This window comes from Spermophilus citellus, assembly GCF_964194105.1.
Source record: "Spermophilus citellus genome assembly, chromosome: 6".
Taxonomy (NCBI): domain Eukaryota; kingdom Metazoa; phylum Chordata; class Mammalia; order Rodentia; family Sciuridae; genus Spermophilus; species Spermophilus citellus.
In genome coordinates this window covers 149,289,092-149,308,655 of record NC_138187.1, presented here as the reverse complement: position 1 = coordinate 149,308,655, position 19,564 = coordinate 149,289,092, and the positions used below count along the sequence as shown (strand labels likewise).

The following is a 19,564-nucleotide window of genomic DNA, read 5'->3' as shown; positions in this document are numbered from 1 at the left end:
AGAGAGAGAGAGAGAGAGAGAGAGAGAGAGAGAGAGAGAGAGAGAGAATTTTTTCTAATATTTATTTTTTAGTTTTTGGCGGACACAACATCTTTGTTTGTATGTGGTGCTGAGGATCGAACCCGGGCTGCACGCATGCCAGGCGAGTGCACTACCGCTTGAGCCACATTCCTAGCCCTCTTGTGATTTTCATGTCTGTTGAAACTACCTGTCTGATTTTGTATTCTATTCATCTGTTCCATTAGACTCTCTAACTTTTTTTTTAATTGTATTTTAGTTGTAGATGGACCTTTATTTCATTTATTTATATGTGCTGCTGAGAATTGAACCCAGTACCTCACATGTTAGGCAAGTGCTCTGTCACTGAGTCACAACCCTAGTCCCTAGACTCTTTAACTTTTAATCTGAGTTATTTTATCTCCCCAGAAGAATGGCTTCACTGTTTCTCGTTTCTGAACATGGTTCTGTTGACTGCTTTGTCTCTTGGCTGTGTTTTTTTTTTTTTTTTCCTGGTCAGATTATATGTGGATTTGGGGGCTTACTTGCTCTCTGATTTCCTTCATTCTGTTTCCTCCTTAACTTTCTAGATGTTCTAGTCATTTGTACTCATGGTTCTCTGATATTTCCAGTCACTGAGGCTGTGGCTTTCTGTTGTCATATGCCATTGGTGAATGGAAGAGTGCCTTAAGCAAAAAAGAGAGCACTGTATAACTACCCTAATGTAGCCTGTATCTTGAATTTAGACTCTCCTTAGGTTCCTTCCACATGTTACTACTTTCTGGTGCCTTCAGGTGTTAGTTTTTTTCTCATTTTTTGTTCAGATTTTGTAATTCTTTTATGCAGTGGGAAGGTTAGTCTGACCAAGCTACTCTGCAGTAATAGCAGCTGGAAACCTCCTGGGCTCCAGAGTAACAATTTAACAAATAAATCCAATGATGTTGCTTCCCCATTGAGGCCCTTTTATATTTTTTCATTATTATTGTCCTAGCCTTTTTCTGTAACCTCATAAATTGGTCTCATGCTGTGTTCTAATCACACTGACTTACTTGAGCAAACAGCAGATTCACATTACTTTTTTTATGCTCATTCTGAGTAAGTTTGCAATTGTCTGCTCTGTGTAAATTATTTCTCCTACTATGGTTGTTAATGTTTATTTCTCTTTGGATGAACATATACCTGTGTTCAAATTTGATTCCCACATACTGTATCTGATCCTGGACAAGTTACTTAACACCTTTATATCTGTGTTTCTTTTGTTAAATGAGCTACAGCTAGGACTGTAACTCAATGGTAGAGCATTTATCTAGCATGTGTGGCATTGGGTTCGATCCTCAGCGTCACATAAAAATAAATAAAATAAAGGTCTAACTACAACTAAAAAAATATTTAAAAAACAAAACATCAAATTCTTTTTAAAAAAATGGTGGGGACCGGGGATGTGGTTCAAGTGGTAGCACGCTCACCTAGCATGCATGAGGCACTGGGTTCGATTCTCAGCACCACATAAAAATAAAATAAAGATATTGTGTCCACCTAAAACTAAAAAATAAATATTAAAAAAATGGTGATAAAATTGGTACCACTTCCTCAGAGGTTTGTTGTAAGGATTCAGTAAATATAAATATATCTAAATATCACTTAGAATGGTGCCTGGTGCCTGGGAAGCACTTAGTAAATAATTATTATTCTCCAAAATTCATGATATTTCTCTACTATGTAAAAATTTCTTTATCATCTCTATTTATAGAGAAATTATTATTCTTTGTTAATACATATACTGAGATTTACCAGCCTATGAGTAGAGCTCATGTGTTTTTTGAGTTGCCATATGATTTATCTTATAAAACAATATTTTTCCTTCTAACCTCAACCTCAGGGATGATAGAAATTTAAGAAACAAAGGCCTAATAAGCGGTGTGAAGTCACTCAGTAAAGAAGAATTGAGTGGAGAGCTGTATAACTTATCTCTGAACACAGATGCGTGTCATCAGCCTTGTGTTTCTAAGCAACGATTGAAAGCAGGTAATATTTTTATTGTGAATAACTGGAAATATATCTTTTATGTTCTAAGATTAGTAATAACATTTCAAGTTAATCTTGTACTTTTAAAATGACATTAGATTTGGAATACTTGCTGGCATTTAAATCCTACAAGTAAATGAAAATTATAATACTAATACAAAAAATATCATAAACATGACATTCTGTGTATACTTTTACAGATTAACTTGATTTTAACCATATACTCGCATATAGTTTTACATATTTTAAATTTTTTTAAACATTTTTTTTTTTTTTTAGTTGTAGGTAAACACAATACCTTTATTTTATTTTTGTGTGGTGCCGAGGATCGAACCCAATGCCTTACACATGCTAGGCAAGTGCTTTACCTCAGAGCTACAACCTCAGTTCTATATATTTATGATTAATGTGTGCATGCTCATTTGTACCTTGCAAAATATGCCTTTTGAATTAGTAGTAGCTATAAGAAATAATCATTTCAAATGGGGAGACTAGTTTCTTTTTAAAATTAGCTTCATATTTGTAACTTCCTATTAATGCAGTAAAAACCTCAGCTAGTAATAATTGAGAAACTTACAAGACTCTAATAAGACTTCTAAAATTTTAAACTAATAAAAAAGAAAAGTAAAAGCAATACTGTTGTCTTACCTTCCTTTAACCAGAATAATTTCTTCTGTGGCTTGATAATTGATGGAATATTATATTAAATGACGTCATGTATAAATATATCCCACTTTTTCCCTCTGTGGAAAAGTAATTATTGAGGTCTTTACTAGATTGTACTTTTTATATATAAATGCACAAATATTTATACTTATACTACCTATTTGCCCTTTTTCTGTGAATAGCACACATTGTCGCAATATTAAAAAAAAGGCATTGGGGGGAATAACAGGATATTCTAGTTTATGGTTTTTCAGGGATCATGTGCTTTTGGTTTGCCCATTATTTTAGTGTCATTTTAAATTCTTAGTTTTTATTTGTAGAGATAAACCACTTAAAGTTCTTTTTAAAGGGGAGGGCATGAAGATGCTTAAACCAGAAATTTTAGTCCTTTCAGAATAATTTATTGATGTGAGCTGAGTTTAAAAATGTGTACTATTTTGGAAGAAAACTTGCTTCGTTGCAGTTTTTAGTTTTCTTTCTTTTTTAGTTGAAGATGGACACAATACCTTTATTTTATGTGGTGTTCAGGCTCAAACCCAGTGCCTCACACCTGCTAGGCAAGCACTCTACCACTGAGCCCCAGCCCCAGCTCCAGTTTTCAGTTTTCTGTTGTAAATAAATTCAAGGCTCTCCTGTAACTCTCCTTTGTTTTGAAAATAATAATATTAATTGTAGTTAAAAATCACATTTTTTTTTTTACATTTCCATTGGAATAAAAATATTTAGTTTCCTTTTTTAAAAAGATAAAACATTGGCCAAAATAGTATATTTATGTTGCATCTAAAATGACTATAGTAGAAATGCATGTTTCTAAATTAAGTATTTCTAGGTAATTCAAATACTAATTACATATGAATTGTTTATTATTTATGACCAAATACTACTTATTTATAATATTTACTTTTAGTGCCCTCAGTAAAGCCTGTTAACTATTTGTTTTAAAGAAGCAACACCAGTAGAAGAGAGGTCTGATGAAAAGTCTAAAAATTCAGGACTGTCCATTCTACTTGAACGCATAATGTCTGATCTTGAAAAATCTCTTGGAACAGCTTTATCTTCAATATTAGAAACAGAAATGAAAATTGCTTTTGGAAACCTTTGGATGGAGGTGATTAGTTCAACTTTATTAATTGAAAATTTCTTTTTTTATTATTGAAGATTTGTTATTTTAAGAGATAACTATATCACATCAATCTTTTTCTCCATGCTTTTGAAAAAATTTTGATGGTTAAGTGATATATGTCTTAAGGTTTGGGAATACATATTATTATTTATTTTTATCAGTCAACATGTATTTATGGCACATATATTGTGTGTCAGACACACTGTCCCATGGAGCTTAAATTGAATCCAGAAAAACTTTACTCTTTAGTTTCTTTTGAATCAAAGTGTCTGATGTAAGGAATCATATCAGATATTTTTCATTAAAAAAGTGTATTTTTGGCTTATGCCATGTAAACATGAATATCAAAGTACAAATTTATCTCATTGAGACATTTTGAATTTTCTTCCTTTTTTTTTTTTTTTGTGTGTGTGTGTGTGTGTGTGTGGTGCTGGGGATTGAACCCGTGGCCTTGTGCATGAGAGGCAAGCACTCTACCAACTGAGCTATCTATATCAGCAGCCTTAAATTTTCTTTAGGTTAATATTTTTCCTTCAATTCAACAAAACACCTAATTTAGCAATTGTGATCAGTTTAATCTTTGTTTGATTTTCACATTTATAGCTACCAGAAACATTATAGCCCATTAATTGTAGCTTGCATCTTGATCCAGCTTTTCAGTGAAATTCTAATATCTTCCATTCTGATATCTTTGCTACTTTATTACATTATCAAATGGTGAACCAAGAGGATGAAGAATGATAAGAAGATTCTAGGAGGGTTGATTTAAGTTGGATATTTCATCGTAGAAATATGAATGACTTAAGGAGCTGTGACTTCCTTTTTTTCTTTTTGTAGTTGTAGATGGACAGCATGCCTTTATATAAATTGTTTATTTTTATGTGGTGCTAAGGATCGAACTCAATGCCTCACACATGCCAGGCAAGTGCTCTGCCACTGAGCTACAGCCCTAGCACCACAGCTGTGCCTTCTTATTGAACTAAATGATCAGTTATTCTCTTTGACATCTTTTTTCTACATAAAATTTTCCCCCCAGTTCTATGAAACAATTAGATTGATTTCTTCATTGAAATGATTATATTGAAAAGTATATTGAGGGATCTTAACTGATTAAAACTATGTTTCCTATCTGATTGGAACTAGGCTTTCTTTTTATATTCATGATTCCAGAGACCACAAATATTAATAGTAATATGAATTAAATAGTGTAATGGAATTATTTTAAGATGATTAGTTTTTAATAAAATATCTTTTAATTTAAAAAGAATTCAACTAACTGTATTTTCCCCTAAAGTATATGTAGGAATTCCTAAATAGATGTATTTGAATAATTGGAATAATCAATAAATTCATAGATGTTAATCTTCTTAAATACTTTTTAGATGCTGTACTTGAAACCACCATGGACTCTAATACACTTATTACAGTGCTTTAAAAAACATTGGTTGGCTGTGTTTGGATTAGTTATGGAAAAGAACTTGCTTTTAACTGTTGAGAGCCTATATGAAAATCTCTGTAGAGGTATGGATCTTTTTTTTCCAATATTATATTAAAGTATTAATTCAAATCAGCAGATATATTCCATGAGATGTAAAGATGAATTAAAGAAATTTGTGGATTAGCTCCTAAAAGAGTTCACTCTTAATTTCTTTATTTTTGGTACTGAAGATTGAACCTAGGGGCACTTTACCACTGAGCTATATCCCTGTTCTTTTGATTTTTTATTTTGAGAGAGGGTTTTGTTAAAGTTATTGAGGGTCTCACTAAGTTGCTGAGGCTGGCCTTAAACTTGGGATCCTTTTGCTTCAGCCTTCTGAGTAGCTAGATGCTTTAGACAGCTTTCCATTGCTCTGACTAAAAGACTTGATAAGAACAATCAAGAGGAGGAAAAGTTTATTTTGGCTTATTTTTTCAGGGGTTCAGTTCATGGTCAGTAGAGTCCATTGCTCTGGGTCTAAGGTGAGCCGGGCATCATTCATTGAGCGAAGGGCGAGAAGGAGGAAAATAGCTCAGGACACAACATGCAGGAAGCAGAGAAAGAGGTCTGCTCACCTGGGACAAAATATACCCCAAAGGCACACCCTCAGTTACCTACCTCCACCAGCCATACCCTACCTATCTACAGTTACCACCCAGTTAGTCCCTGTCAGTGATTTAATTCACTGATATGGTCACAAATAATAATCTAATTACTTCACCTGTGAGCATTGTTGCATTGTCTCACACATGAGCTTTTGCCAGACATCACATATCCGAAAAAACACTGGGATTACAGGTGTATTCTACCACATTCATGGCTGTATTTCTTTTTTTTTTTTTTTTAATTTTTTAATATTTATTTTTTAGTTTTTCGGCAGACACAACATCTTTGTTCGTACGTGGTGCTGAGGATTGAACCCGGGCCACATGCATGCCAGGCAAGCGCGCTACCGCTTGAGTCACATCCCCAGCCCTGTATTTCTAATTTCTAAAGGGAGTTTGCAGCATTGTTGATGTTCTTGGATATTGTGAATATATAATATTTTTTTGTACTGGGAATTGAACCTATGGCCTCCTGCATAGTAGGCAAGCTCTGTACTACTGAACTACATCTCCAGCCTGTGAATGTATGATTTTTTTTTTTTGAGAGAATTTTAATATTTATTTTTTAGTTATCGGCGGACACAACATCTTTGTTTGAATCGAACCCGGGCCGCACGCATGCCAGGCGAGCGTGCTACCGCTTGAGCCACATCCCCAGCCCTGAATGTATGATTTTTAATGGTGTTCAGTTTGAAAGCTTTTAAAACTGTATTTATAGTCTATTCAGTTATACAAGTAGAATTAATTATAGTTTTTTTTTTCATTTCTCACCATGTTAGACACAAACTATGAACCCATTCTTGTATGTATCAAAGATCTAAACCATATGAAGAAGGAATAGGAAATCTTTAGTTTTGGAGCATAGCAAATTTTAGAACTGGAAGAGATGACAGTGAATCGCTGAGTTGGTGGTTTTTAAACCATGCTAAATAGAACTTTCGATTTCTAGGCATACCTCTGCTGCCACCTGTAGGTAGCGGGTGGCAAGAAAGGTGAGGGGAGCCTGGTAGGTAGGTGCTGCATTTGAACTTTAACCCCAACATTAGCCAGGGAAGCCTTATTTTGTTGTTTTCTAAATCTGTTCAATTCCATGTAGCAGTTGAAAAAGAGATTTTCTGTTATGAAGAAAAAAATATGAAAAGTGCTGATCTAATTTTATTAAAGCTTATGTTTTATGATCAAGGAAATTAGCTGAGATAGGAAAGTAACTTGTCCAAAGCCAAAGAGCTAGATTTGTCTTCTATACCTTTAAAAGGTAAAGTATGATTATTATTACAGGTTCAGATAGTTCTTAGCTTTTTTTTTTTTTTTTTTTTAAAGAGAGAGAGAGAGAGAAAGAGAATTTTTTAATATTTATTTTTCAGTTCTCGGCGGACACAACATCTTTGTTTGAATGTGGTGCTGAGGATCGAACTTGGTCCGCATGCATGCCAGGCGAATGCGCTACCGCTTGATCCACATCTCCAGCCCCCAAGTTCTTAACTTTTTTGAAACTCCTCACATGATCTGTTCTGTTTATTGTTTTATGTATTAGTTATATTCAGTCTACTTCTAAAAACCAACTGTGGTGTCTTATAATAACTTGACTACAAGAGGACTATTAAGTTAGGCTTAAAAGCACAAAAAACAGCCAGGCATGGTAGTTCATGCTGGTAATCCCAGCAGCTTGGGAGGCTGAGGCAGGATCGTGAGTTCAAAGCCAACCTCAGCAACAGCAAGGCGCTAAGCGACTCAGTTTATTTATTTATCTAAATAAAATACAAAATATGGCTGGGGATGTGGCTCAGTGGTCTAGTGCCCATGAGTTCAATCCCTTCTACCATAAAAAGAAAAAAAAAAAAGCACAAAAACCATGTAATGAAGAATAAGATTAATTTACCGTATTTACTAAAAAAATGCACAATTATTGGAACACTTTGGCATATATTTTTAACAATAAGCTTCCTAGAGGCTAAAAAAAGGCATATTCTAGGTAGTTATACCTCTTTCTCTGTCTCTCCTCTCTAGTGTAAGCTCTTCGAAAGCATTTTATAGTGTTCAAAATTCCTTCTAGGATGTTTAAAACACCTGATGTATCTTATCCATGGTAGCTGTTGAATGAATATCTGCTGTTAGATGTTACCAATTTTTTAACAAAAGACTTTTGTGGCATTTCCTTTAAGTATAGATGTTATTTTTTAGGGCTATTATTTTATAAGGGACATGGAACAACCTTAGTTCTTATGTCTTCAGAGCAGTTTTGCTAAACGTGTGGAAACGTTTTTCATATAGGGATATAATTTAGTCTTTTAAAAGGGAGTAAAGTGTGCATTTTATAGAAAGGTTAGTTTTAAAAATGGGTATCTAGTTGCTATCTTCCATTTTCTAGGGGCGGGCCTTGTTCTGCTCTTTCATGCACCTGAGAGATGATAGGTAACAGCTCTAAATGGTAATAGGGAAGGAAGTGAAAAGGAAGGGACTACCTTCTGCTTAAAAATTATTTTTGCATTCATTGTGTGCATAGTTTATTGGTCCTTGATCTAGAAGAATCTGAAGCCTATTTTTAGTGACTTTTGAAGAATACATAGTGGGATTATAAAAATACTTCCTATTTTAAGATAACTTGTAATTAGAAAAAAAAATCTCAGTTTATAATTTTGTTTATCTTTTAGTAGTATCTTTAGCTGTTGAATTACATAGATGTGTTTAAAATTTTGTGGAAAGTGACTAATAATTTTTATCAGCTTTGTTATCCAGATTAACTTTACTCTGAATAATTATTGACCCATATAAGTCTTAAACTATTTCATCCATATTGATTTTTGTATTGTATCTTTGTTCTCAATTTATCATTGTTATTGCCTTTTCCCCATAATCTTTGTAAACAAATTTTGTAAGATAGGAATTATTAATTCAAGGACTTAAGCTCTACTAAACATGGACTACATTGGAGAAGCACCCTTAAAAGAATCTGGGTGCGGTGGCGCACACTTATAATCCCATGGGTCAGGAGGCCGAGGCAAGAGGATCTCAAGTTTAATTCTGTCCCAAAATAAAAAATAAAAGGAGCTGGAGATGTAGCTCAGTGGTAGAGTGCTCCTAGTTTCAATCTCCAGTACTAGACACACATACACACACATGAAAAGAAAAGGGAGGATAAAAAGCTATGCCCAAATATGTCTTTCTCAGAATGGGGTTGTGGCTCAGTGGTAGAACTCTCGCCTGGAACATGTGAGGCACTGGGTTTGATCTTCAGCACCACATTAAAAAAAAAAAAAAAAATAATAATAATAAAATAAAGTTATTAAAAATGTACTTTTAAAACTTAATTTGATTTTTCATAATTTCAAAAGCAAGTTCTTGTTGTGTAAGTAATAAAGAGGAATATTTTTAACTCCTAATGCCAATGAAAAATCATGTTGTGACTATCAAATTGTGAACATTAAAACAAAACAAACACATTGTAGCATGGTTATTTTGCTTTTGAAAACTGTTAGATTGTATTATGCCTTAATAATGGAAAAAATTTTCTGTTTTTTGAGTTTTGTGACAATAGCAATTTACTTAATTTTATTGTTCATAACTTTATTTTTAATTTTCATTCGTGGCTGTACTAGGGATTGAATGCAGAGGCAGTCTACCACTGAGCTACATCCCCACACTTCTTTATTTATTTTAAGAGAGGTTCGTGCTAAGTTGCTAAGGCTGGCCTCCAACTTGTGGTCTTTCTGCCTCAGCCTCTTGAGTTGCTGGGATTGCAAGTGTGTGCCATCATGTTGGCTAGTTTGAGAGTTAATGTAAGCAGTTGTAACTCCTTAAAAGAAAATTGTTGTACTTTAAATTACTATTTGTAGACTACCTTACTTTAATTTACAGGAAAAAAAAAAACTGTTTGCTTCTTTTGCTTCTTGCTGATATCCAAATTTTTATTTTCTGCTGATATTTTGGTGTACACACCAAAATATAACACACTTTCAATACATTTAGTATGAAGTTTCTTATTTTGAAGGTGAATCACTACATAATTAATTGATCATGACAGGGACCACATGTAATTTACATGTTTGCCATTAAGATGGGACTCCCCTTTTGCCTTCATAATAATTTGAATGTGAAATGGCTTCATTTTTGAAAATCTGTGGTTTGACTTTTCAGTGATTGTTTCTTTTCTCTGAAAATCTAATGTTCTTTTATTTGACTTTGACTTTGAAGTTGGACCATGTTGAGGGAACTCCTGGAATCTGAATACAGAACACCAGTCAACTTGAAGGACTTTGTGTATAAATATTTAATTGTTGCTTTTTATATAAGAGGGATGGATTAGGAGTGGTATATATATATAAATGTATACTCTTCTTAAATTTCAGAGTAGTATTAGCATAATGTCCAGAGTCATTTTGTGTTGTATACTCACTCTTACATGGTTTTCTTTCTTAAATTTCTCTTACCAGCTAATAAGGCAGTGGATTTTACAACAGTGAAATTCCTGCTTCAGGATTCTAAAAGTTTGTTACAGGCTTTCAGTACAAGGTCAAATTATGATGGTATTCTTCCACAGGCCTTTGCTGAAGTGAACAAACTGCTCCAAACATGTACAGAGGTAAGATAGCTTGGGACTGCCATTTAAAGTAGCTGGTCATGTGTTCTAAAAATGTGTTTAGCAGACAACAGTAGTTACAGGATAATTTAATTCTAACTAAGGCTGACATACTAAAGCCATTAAGTAAATTGAATTGGGTATAAGCAACTCTTATCATTAGTTTTGAAATGCACATCCTTTTATGGAAGAAGTGTCACGTGTCACATCAGTTGCTGGTATTTTATATTAACTCATTTATGGATAGAAGAAAGCTATTGCGGGCTGGGGATGTGGCTCAAGCGGTAGCGCGCTCGCCTGGCATGCGTGCGGCCCGGGTTCGATCCTCAGCACCACATACCAACAAAGATGTTGTGTCCGCCGAGAACTAAAAAATAAAAATTAAAAACTCTCTCTCTCTCTCTCCCCTCTCTCACTCTCTCTTTAAAAAAAAAAAAAAAAAAAAGAAAGCTATTGCGCTATTTATTTCCAGTGCCCTAAGCCAGTGAATCTCACATGCATTAAAAACCAATAGGAGATGTTTTTGAACATGCAGATGCTAAGAATCTATTAAGTGTTATACAGTAAGGTTTTGCCAGTGATGTCCAGGTCTATTCTTTTTTTATTTTTTATTTAGAAATAATTGCAAAATTAAGAAAAAGTTGCAAGTGTGGTACAAAAATATTCCTGTATAAATTCTTTAGCCTGAGTCCCCAAATGTTAACATTTTATTACATTTTATCTGTTGTTTTCTCTATCAATCTACATATCTACCCATATGGTTTCTCCAAGCTGTATTATATTGATCATTTGTTGAAGATGTGATGCCCCTTTACCTTGAAATATTTCTATGTGCAGTTACTTAAAAGAATCTTATGTGTTACAGGCTAATAAATCAGGAAATTAACATTGATAAATACAGTTGTCTAATCTGCAGACCTTATTCAAACTTCACCAATTAACTTATGAATTTGTGTGTGTGTCTTTTTCTAGGGATTAAACTCAGGACCTCATACATGTCAGGCAAGTGCTATACTACTCAGCCACATGAATTTTTTTAAACAAGTGATTTTTTTTTTTTTAAACGTGATTCTTTTGCAGTTACCCTCCTACTGATACCGTTTTATAATATTTAAACTTAACTATGTAAGTTTTGTCCCAAGTAATACCTTATTTCTTCAGTCTTCTAATTTCAAATTAGAAAAGCCAGGGAGTTATTATGTGTCAGAAACAGCTTAAAAAACCCCAGTGTCATAACTACTAGGGGATATATTAATGGAACTTTTATCTACTATATATTATAGAATATGTATATATTAAAATGTAATATCTATGTACTTATCATGTAATATATATATTCTATAAGAATAATATATTACCTTTTATAATTATATATTATGTAGCTTATAAGTTGAACTTTATATTACATAAAATATATACAAAATATCATGTTCTCCTTTTTCATTGCAGAACTGAATTGGGTGGGTTTATCTCACTTATTTTTTTTTCTTTTTTGGGGGGGTACCAGGGATTGAACTAGAGGCACTCAACCACTGAGCCACATCCCCAGCACTATTTTGTATTTTATTTAGAGACAGGGTCTCACTGAGTTGCTTAGCACCTCCCAATTGACAACTCGTGATCCTCCTGTCTCAGCCTCCCGAGCCACTGGGATTACAGGCGTGCGCCGCCAGTTCTGGCTATCTCATTGATTTTTCATGGTCAGGTAGGCCCACTACCTATGAAGTAATTGTAGGATTAGATGACACTAATCTTAGTTGCTGAGAAAAAAGAATTTACTTGCTATTTAATAAAATATCTCAAAGAGTAAAAGAAGCATCTTTTTAAAAATACATATTAACTAATAGGAAATATGTGATCATTTTTGAGGAAAGAATTAAGGGACAAATTAAGAGATGCATCAGATTTGATAAATTTTTAGTAATGTCTCAGTAACTTCAGAAACAGTAGATTACTTCCAAAGATAGAATAGCTCAGTATAATAATGATTAAAAAAAAATTCCACCTCCTAATTTATCAAGTGTAGAAAATTTTTTTTAAATGGTCTTTTGGTTTAATATAACGAAAACATTGGTAGTTTTTTTTTTTTTTTTTAATGGCTTGTTTGACTTTTAAAACCATTGGGGAAGAACAGACTTGGGAATTTAAGGGGTCACATCTTGATTGTTGTACTTGGATTGTATCAGGAAAGATATCTCTTCCCATCACAAAATTTAGTCCTAAGTCATATTTTTAGTGAAACAAATGCAGTGATACTAAGAAGCTTAGTTTTTTTAAAAAATATCTTTCAGTTGTAGATGAACACACAATATCTTTATTTATTTTTATGTGGTGCTGAGAATCGAGCCCAGTGCCTCAGACATGCAAGGCAAGTGCTTTACCACTGAGCTACAGCCCCAGCCCCTTAGTTGGTTTTGAATTAGAGAATAAAACAAAATATTAGGGTTGATTGAGATGAAAATAATGTTCTCAAAGTTTCAAACTCTTATCAGTTGGAAGCCTGGAGAATGGGAAGTACCATCAAAATGTGGTATTAAAATTTATTGTCAGTTATCTAATAATTGCATGCCTGCTGTCTATACGTTGCCCAGTGGATATGTAAAACTATTGAATTGTTGTACCATAAGTTATTCATTCTTGAATTTTCAGTTTCTACATTAGCAAAATTCATGAAGGTGATTAGTGAAGAATCTAGGTGACACCCTCATTATTTCCTTTCTTAACACTTGACATTAGTGCAATTGCTTGAAACCGTTTGTTGTTTCCAGGATTAGAGCTTTAAAGTGTTGTTCCTATAGCTTGGCCTGGTGGTGCATGCCTTTAATCTTAATGACTGTAGAGCTTAAGGTAGGAGGATCACATATTAGAGGCCAGCCTCAGCAATTTAGCAAGATCTTGTCTCAAAATATTAAAAGAGCTGAGGATATAGCTCAGTGATGAAGTGTCCCTGGGTTCAGTCCTCAGTACCAAAAAGTAAAGTGTTGTTTCTTTATTTTCATGTCAGAAAGAATTCACTATCTAAGTAATCCCAGGAACATTGTGACTTAGCTTATTCTTTAAAATTCACGTTCAGGCCGAGCATAAAGGTGTATGCCTGTAACCACAATGGCTTGGGAGGCTGAGGCAGGAGGATTGTAAATTCAAGGTCAGCCTCAACAAACTTAGTGAGGTCTAAGCAATTTAGCCAGAACTTATCTCTAAATCAAAAAAATAAAAAAGGTTCAATTCCTGGCCCCTCCCCTCCAAAAAAAAAAAAGAAAGAAAGAAAATATGTGTTCGGTAGGAGTTGTTTTGTAGGATGCATCAGATGTGTTAAATTTTTAGTCATGTCTCAGTAACTTCAGCAACAGTAGAATACTTCCAAAGATAGGTTAGCTCAATATAGCAATGGTTAAAAAAAAAAAGAGAATTCCACCTTCTAATTTATCAAGTGTAGAAAATTTTTTTTAAAAATAGAAATATTTATATTTGTTTTCTTGAAAGGCTTCTGAGAAACTTAATAGTTTAATGGACTAACATCATTTCCAGATTTTTATGTAAATGAAGTGAAACTAGGAAAAGGATATGCACATACTCGTGCACACACATTTATTCTACAAGTCTCTTACCACCAAAAAAATAACACTTATTTTATCAGCCTTTGAAATCTTCCTTTTTTCAATATGGAAACTTAACCTTGGAAAATAGAGTAATTTTATTGAAGTTCATAAAGCAGGTTACAGTAGACCAGAAATCAAAAACCAATTTTTAAACTCTTAGGTAAAAATTTTTTTCTCATTCTCTTGGCTTTTTAAAAAAATTTTTCTCCTCTCCTCCCCTCGCTGAGAATTGAATCCAGGGCCTCTTGTCATTGGCCATGCTATTTGCTGTGCTGTCTCCTTTCTGAAACCTCTCTATTTACCTTGGCTTCTGTTGCTATTGTATATATGTGATTCCTCCCGTATTTATGCTTGCTAGTTCTCATTTTTCCCCTTCATTTTTCCTATTGATTACCTTCTTTTTTTGCAAAATTATATCTCAGTAATTTCATCTACTTCTGAGTCTTCATGAGAATGATTCTCAACTATGTTTTAAGTCTCAGATCATATATAATTATCTGCTAGACATCTTTTATTTTCTGTTGTTGTTTTGTTTTGTGGTGCTGGGGATTAAACCCAGGGCCCTATGCATGTTAGGCAAATGCTCTATTGTTGAGCAATATACCCAGCCTCAAGCAGACACTCTTCTTCTCCTTTTTTTTTTTTTTTAATTTTTAACAAATACACTTTTTAGTTGCAGATGGACATAATATCTTTATTTATTTTTATGTGGTTTTGAAGATCTAACCCAGTACCTCACACATGCCAGGCAAGTGCTTTTTTACCACTGAGCCCCAGCCCCAGCAGATACTCTTCTTGATTTTACTATAGGAGCCCACCTAGTTTGGAAACATGAACAAATAAATTAAATGGTTTCTTGCTTTCCCATTATAATATATGGTATGTTCATTATATTTCCCCTTATCAGCAGTGCATAGTTTAATGTGCTATTTAAAATTGCAGTGAATGAGGCACATTAAAGTAGCATTTCTATCAATTGCATCATATGCATCTTAGATGTGTTGCTTGAAAGTACTTTTGTTTGAATTTTACATTGAATAAAACTATTATTACATTCTTTCAGAGAAGTATTCAAGAAGGTTCCGGGCTGAGGTTGTGGTTCAGCGGTAGAGCACTCGCCTAGCATGTTCGAGGCCCTGGGTTCAATCCTCAGCACCGCATAAAATAAATGAATAAATAAATAAAATAAAGATGATATTGTATCCAATTAAAAAAATAAATATTATAAAAAGAAGGTTCCACCTACTGAAAGTGCATATGTGCACGCACACACACTTTTCTAAATGTATGGCCATCCTAAATTTCTATTATTGATACTATTATTCTTTTAAACATGTAGGTTAAAAAAAAAAAATCTTAGGGTCTCCCTCACTCCCTGAATCTAGCTTTTGGCCTAATCTTTTAAAATATTTCTTGCACATATATAGTTTTTCCATTCTACTGCCTATACATAATTGAAATTACCAGAACTTCTGTCTTGAATCATTCAGTGGTGTCCTAATATTCTTTTTTTTTTTTTTGTACTGGGAATTGAATCCAGGGTTTCCTAGCCACATCCCCCATCCCTTTTTTATATTTTATTTAGAGACAGTGTCTTGCTGAGTTGCTCAGGGCCTCGCTAAGTTACTAAGGTTGGCTTTGAATTTGGGATCCTCTTGCCTCAGTCTTCCAAGCCATTGGTATACAGGCGTTCATCACCATACCTGGCCTAATCAGTATTCTTGTCTACATCTTCTTTGTTCAGTGTGTATTACAGTGCAGCTCTGAGTATATCACTGCCAATTTTAGAAACATTTAGTGGTGGTTCACCATTCCTCAGAGGTAGATGACATCTTAATTTTTGTTTTACAGTCCTTTGCAGCTTTTTCTAGTTCTCCCCCTCCAACCCCTATTCCGTGATTGTAAGGTGCTTGGAGCTTGATTCCACCTATTTATCTTTGTGTCCTTTATCTAGTTCAATAGCATGTGTAAAAGTATTGAAACAGCATTCTTAAACTGACATTAGAATGTTAGCTAAGAAAGAGCACCATGATAAATACAATGGTAATATCCTTTAAAAGGAAAAGGAAAATTTGCTTTCTAGCTTTGATATATTTCTGGGAACATTCTGTAAATAATAAAAGAAAAAGAATAGCCAGCATTTTCCAGAAAGCTAGTACGTTTGTAAGCACAATTGTCATTCTGTTTTTTTTTTTTTTTTCCATTTACTAGTAAAGGACTAGCTACATTTTATGAAATTCTTATTTCCCCAGGTCAAAACAAAACGGTCGCTAAATTCTTCAGAAAATGCAGTGAGTAAAAAACAGGAAGATAGTTCTTCGATGAAGTCTCATAACCAAGAAATCACTGTTTTCTCCAGTTCTCCTCTTCCCCAACCCAATAGGCATCAAGAAATATGGTCTATCCTAGAGAATCTTTGGATTACAATATATCAAAACAGGTACTAAATTTCCAAGAATTTTAAAATTCTAGAGTTGTAAACTTGCTTTTTCTAGATTTTTCAATTATTATTATTATTCATTGAATAGTTAGAATTTGGGTTTTGAGTTTAATGTACTAGATTGCCTTTTGTCAAATAGATTTGTTACAAATAGTGAACTTGGGGCTGGGGTTGTGGCTTAGCGGTAGAGCGCTCCCCTTGTACGTGTGAGACCCTGGGTTTGATCCTCAGCACCACATACAAATAAATGAATAAAATAAAGGTATAAAAAAAGAAAAAAATCTTAGAAAAAAAACAAATAGTGAACTTCAGTGGGATATGTATCAGAATTACCTAAAGACTTTAAAATGTGTGTGTGTGTTAAAGTTTTTTTAAAAATAGAGGAATAATTTATTTAAAAAAAAAAAAAAAGAAAAACACTAGGTGATTCAGATCTAAAACCTTGATGAGAAGCATAGCTTTATGTGTGTGTGTGTGTGTGTGTGTGTGTTGTATGAATGTCAAAACTAGTGAAGACTCACCTAGATTGGCTAAACAAGTAAATTTAAAAGTAAAATAAAATAGTGAATTTTATGTTGTGTGTATTTTACCATAGTTATACTTTGGAAAGCACTGTAAAGTAGGGGAGAAAATTACCTTTAATGCTACTATCTAAAGGCTACCATAGTTAACCTTGTTAATATATTGGTTTTAGGTACATTGATTTCTTTTGGGCTTCCATAGCAAATTACCACTAAGTGAGTGGCTTAGTATAACAGAAATTTATTTGCTCACAGTTCTGCTAACATTGAAAATCCAAGTATCTGGCTGAGTTAATTCTGGAAGTTCTGAGGGAGAATCTATTCTATTCATTTCTCCAGTCTTCTAGTGTTTGGCAGGAGTGCTTGCCTTGTAGATGTTTCACTCCAATCTCTGTCTTTGTTTTTACAGAGGGTTAGGGCCAGCCTACTCTAATCTAGCCTTCACTTTAAATTAACTAATTATATCTGTAAAGACCTTATTTCAAATAAAGTCACATTCTGAAGTTCTAGGTAAATATGAATTTTGGGAGGACACTATTGTAATCCAGTATACCCTGTTTGTTTTAATTTTTTTCAAAACAGTTGTTATATTATTTAAGTAAGTTTTCTGTATTTTTATTTTTCTATTTCATACAAATGAGCAGAGCAACATCTTAGTAGTTTGGTATTTCATCAAGTGGTTGATTCACTATTTGCCTAACACTTTTTATAATGATAATGTTGGACATTTAGGGTATTACTAATTGTTGGCTAATTGTGAATAACTATGATAAATTTCTAGAAGTGAAGTTAACTAGGACAAACTGCCAGTTTCAACAGATATGTAATCTGATATCTATTTTCTTCATCCTTATGTTCTTAGTGACTTAATGGAGGTTGATAATATTCCTGCTTCTCGTATTTTGTGATCTCTTAGAATGAAACATTATTCACATAGTTTTTACAGTGTTACTTTAGATTAGATCTGTATAGTGTCTGACCTAGATCCCTTGCATAAATGTCAGCCCAGATTTTCACATGTCACCATATTTTATTTCTAACAAATAATCTGAATTCTGAGAAATTTATATTATTACTTTATTTTAAACACTGCAAATGGAAATTATTGAATTACTTAAATTAATATGAATTAAGTATCTTTTTTTAAAAAAATTTTAGTACAGATGTGTTTCAAAGATTGGGCTCAAATTCAACTCTGACTACTTCAAAAATAGCATCTTTTGAGGAAGCGTTTATATGTCTTCAAAAGTTAATGGCAGCAGTGAAGGATATTCTTGAAGGAATTCAGAGGTAAGCTATATTAATTTTATGTTTCATTTATGTATTATGTTTCTCTTTTTTCTGGTTTATCAGACTTCTTGAGTTGCTTGTATTCTTCTTCTAGCATATTTTATAAACTGATGGCTTTTAGATTCAACTTCTTCCTCCACTACAGCAAATCCCTGTTTCTAGTTTGGACCTCAGAATGTTTGCACCTTTTTCCTTCCTAGGAAAAAATGTATAAGATTGTTAGCCTCATGATGAATTTTATATTCTTTATTATATAACTATTTTCTAGAGTAGTACCAGATACCTAGTAGACAGTCAATATATATTAAGGTAATTGTCGTTGCACTTTTTTTGTTCCACAGATATTCTATTAATTTGATTTAAAGGAGTGCTAATCTAAGTAGACAGGAAAAATGTCAGCTTTTTGGCAGCTCCATTTGCACTTTTAAAACAAATATGTTAGTATTTTTTAATGTGGTTAATTCTTCCAATACATTTTCTCAGTATGACAAACTGAAATAGTGTGAGAAGCAACTAGTTTTCTGATGGCTGAAACCAGAAACAGTACCAAACTCTATTTTACCACATTTTTTCCTATATATACATACTTATCAGGATGTTTAATTTACAAATTAGGCACACCAAAATATTAACGATGCTAACTAGTAATAAAATAATTGTCACAATATATTGATATAAAGGGTTATGTGTAGTCTCTCTTTCACTTTGAAAATACATTATGTATTATTGTGTGTTTTTATATTTTTTAAAAGTTTTTTAGTTGTAGTTGGACACAATACCTTTATATTTATTTATTTAGTTTTATATACTGCTGAGGATCGAACCCAGTACCTCACACATGCTAGGCAAGCACTTTACCACTGAATTACAGATCCAGCCCTCATACTGTGTTTTTGGACCACAGTTGACCTTGGATAACAAACTGTGGAAAGTGAAACCATGGACAAGGGGTACTGCTGTTGACAGCAGTCAAGAGCTGTTAGCATTTCAATAGGGATATTCGCTGTAGTGGAGAGACAAGGTTTGGCAAAAGATGAAACTGAATCAGGGTTTGAGGAAAATGTCTCACAGACCAAGGAGAGGAGTTCTACTTTTTTTTTTTTTTTTTTTTTTAAGTTTTTTAGTTGTAGATGGACACAGTACCTTTATGTATTTATTTTTATGTGATGCGGAGGGTCGAACCCAGTGCTTCACGAATGCTAGGCAAACACTCTACCACTGAGCCATAGCCCCGTCCTAGAGCAG

At 33.5% G+C, this 19,564-nt stretch overlaps 1 protein-coding gene across 5 annotated transcripts in view; it reads left to right on the top strand.

The window, feature by feature from the left end:
• The window catches only part of SWT1 (SWT1 RNA endoribonuclease homolog), a 90,157-nt gene that overhangs the window by 37,225 nt on the left and 33,368 nt on the right, over nt 1-19,564 (top strand). For 3 of the 5 annotated variants that reach the window (XM_081299039.1, XM_081299038.1, XM_081299040.1), the window contains 5 exons: nt 1,877-2,022; nt 3,633-3,796; nt 5,194-5,332; nt 10,324-10,472; nt 11,442-13,371. In XM_081299039.1, coding sequence (XP_081155165.1) covers nt 1,877-2,022; nt 3,633-3,796; nt 5,194-5,332; nt 10,324-10,472; nt 11,442-11,564 — 721 coding nt within the window. In that variant the 3' untranslated portion in view covers nt 11,565-13,371. Of the gene's footprint in view, nt 1-1,876; nt 2,023-3,632; nt 3,797-5,193; nt 5,333-10,323; nt 10,473-11,441; nt 13,372-16,320; nt 16,509-18,187; nt 18,320-19,564 lie in introns of those variants that run through there. The other 2 variants (XR_014022630.1, XM_081299041.1) reach the window with 2 other exon arrangements.